This window comes from Tupaia chinensis, unplaced genomic scaffold, assembly GCF_000334495.1.
Source record: "Tupaia chinensis unplaced genomic scaffold, TupChi_1.0 Scaffold000046_3, whole genome shotgun sequence".
Lineage (NCBI taxonomy): Eukaryota > Metazoa > Chordata > Mammalia > Scandentia > Tupaiidae > Tupaia > Tupaia belangeri.
Window position 1 is genome coordinate 4,860,306 of NW_006159504.1, and position 1,266 is coordinate 4,861,571.

Genomic DNA, 1,266 nt, shown 5'->3' on the forward strand with positions numbered 1-1,266 from the left:
CAACCACAGTGGTGCAGTGACAGTGCAAGTGCCCCGTGGGGCTGGAGGCCATAGGGATGGCTGTAAGTTCAGATCCCTGGTCAGCCTGAAAACACCCCAGACATGTACATGGGTGCCCAGGACCCCGAGGGTCGGGAACGCTGGGGAAAGTGATCAAGGCACTTGAAGGTGTCGCTCCCACACATATGGGTGTGGTCTGTCATTTAAAAAAAAAAAGTATCTTACACGAATCGAATGTTATTAGGTACCTCTTTATTTTTTAGAAAGACTACCCGTTCAAGCATTCCAATAAACCCAACAGTGGCCAGCCTTTTTCAAAGAGAGGAAAAGAAGGAAAGGCAAAGGAGGAAGAGGAGCATGGTGCCTCAGAGAGCTGGCGAGCGCTGCTCGAGGCCAGGCCGGTGCCCTCAGCGCAGCCTCCCGCTTCCAAGTTCCCCACAGCCAGGAACAGTTCAGGACAACAGCCCCTCTCCGGCCTTTGCTCCAGTCCAAGCAAAAGGCCAACGCACCACCGTGCTCAGATCACAGGGGAGTGACAGCCCCACTGAGCCCTCTCAGGAGGTGACAGATCCCGTCTCTCCTGCTCCGTGGCTACCTTCTGGGAGCAGCTCCCGCTCGGTCCTGCCGTCCTCTCGGTACTCGTCCAGCCACCTGCCATGGAAGAGGGAAGAGGGTAAGAAGAGAGCAGTGGAAGAAGGGGCTTTACGTAAGGGGAAAGCTCTCAAGGGGCCTTCAGAGAGAAACGCTCAGAACTTTTAAAGAGCACGCAAGGTGTCTGCCGCAGCTGGTCCATGTCCAGTTACTAACATTACATCTTTAGGAGTCCAACTGCAGCAAACCTTGTCCTCGAGGCGCAGGGTCACGCTGGTTCACCCTCACACTTCGGATTTTTAGAAGACGCTCCTGGTAATATTGCACACATTCTAACAGTTTTCACCTGCAGTTTCCTTAGTCCTAGCCTTTAGTTTTTCTCCTGCTACAAGGTTGGCAGGTGAAATGGGAAAATTTCAAAAAGCCCAAAGAAAAAGGACTTAAAGTACAAGTTTATTTTGGTTCAAACAAAATTGAACTCTATGCCATTTTTTCATAGTATGCCTTTCCATGAGCTTTCTGAAGACCCCCCACCCCCAGGGAGTAGCTAAACCCTCATATTCCAGAGCAACCCCGACCAAGAGAACTCGAGCATAAACCATCCATGTAAGGAAGTGAAAAGGGAAAGGTGAAACAACTGTAATATTTTCATTGTCACAGTTATTACTTCAACTT

The 1,266-nt window shown here is 50.4% G+C and overlaps 1 protein-coding gene across 2 annotated transcripts in view; it reads right to left on the reverse strand.

Moving 5' to 3' along the window:
• Positions 1–269: 269 nt before the first annotated feature.
• Positions 270–1,266, reverse strand: part of LOC102475006 (lipoxygenase homology domain-containing protein 1-like) — a 76,834-nt gene continuing 75,837 nt past the window's right edge. For both annotated transcript variants that reach the window (XM_027773786.1, XM_027773783.1), the window contains one exon: positions 270–651. In XM_027773786.1, coding sequence (XP_027629587.1) covers positions 518–651 — 134 coding nt within the window. In that variant the 3' untranslated portion in view covers positions 270–517. The remainder of the gene's footprint in view (positions 652–1,266) is intronic.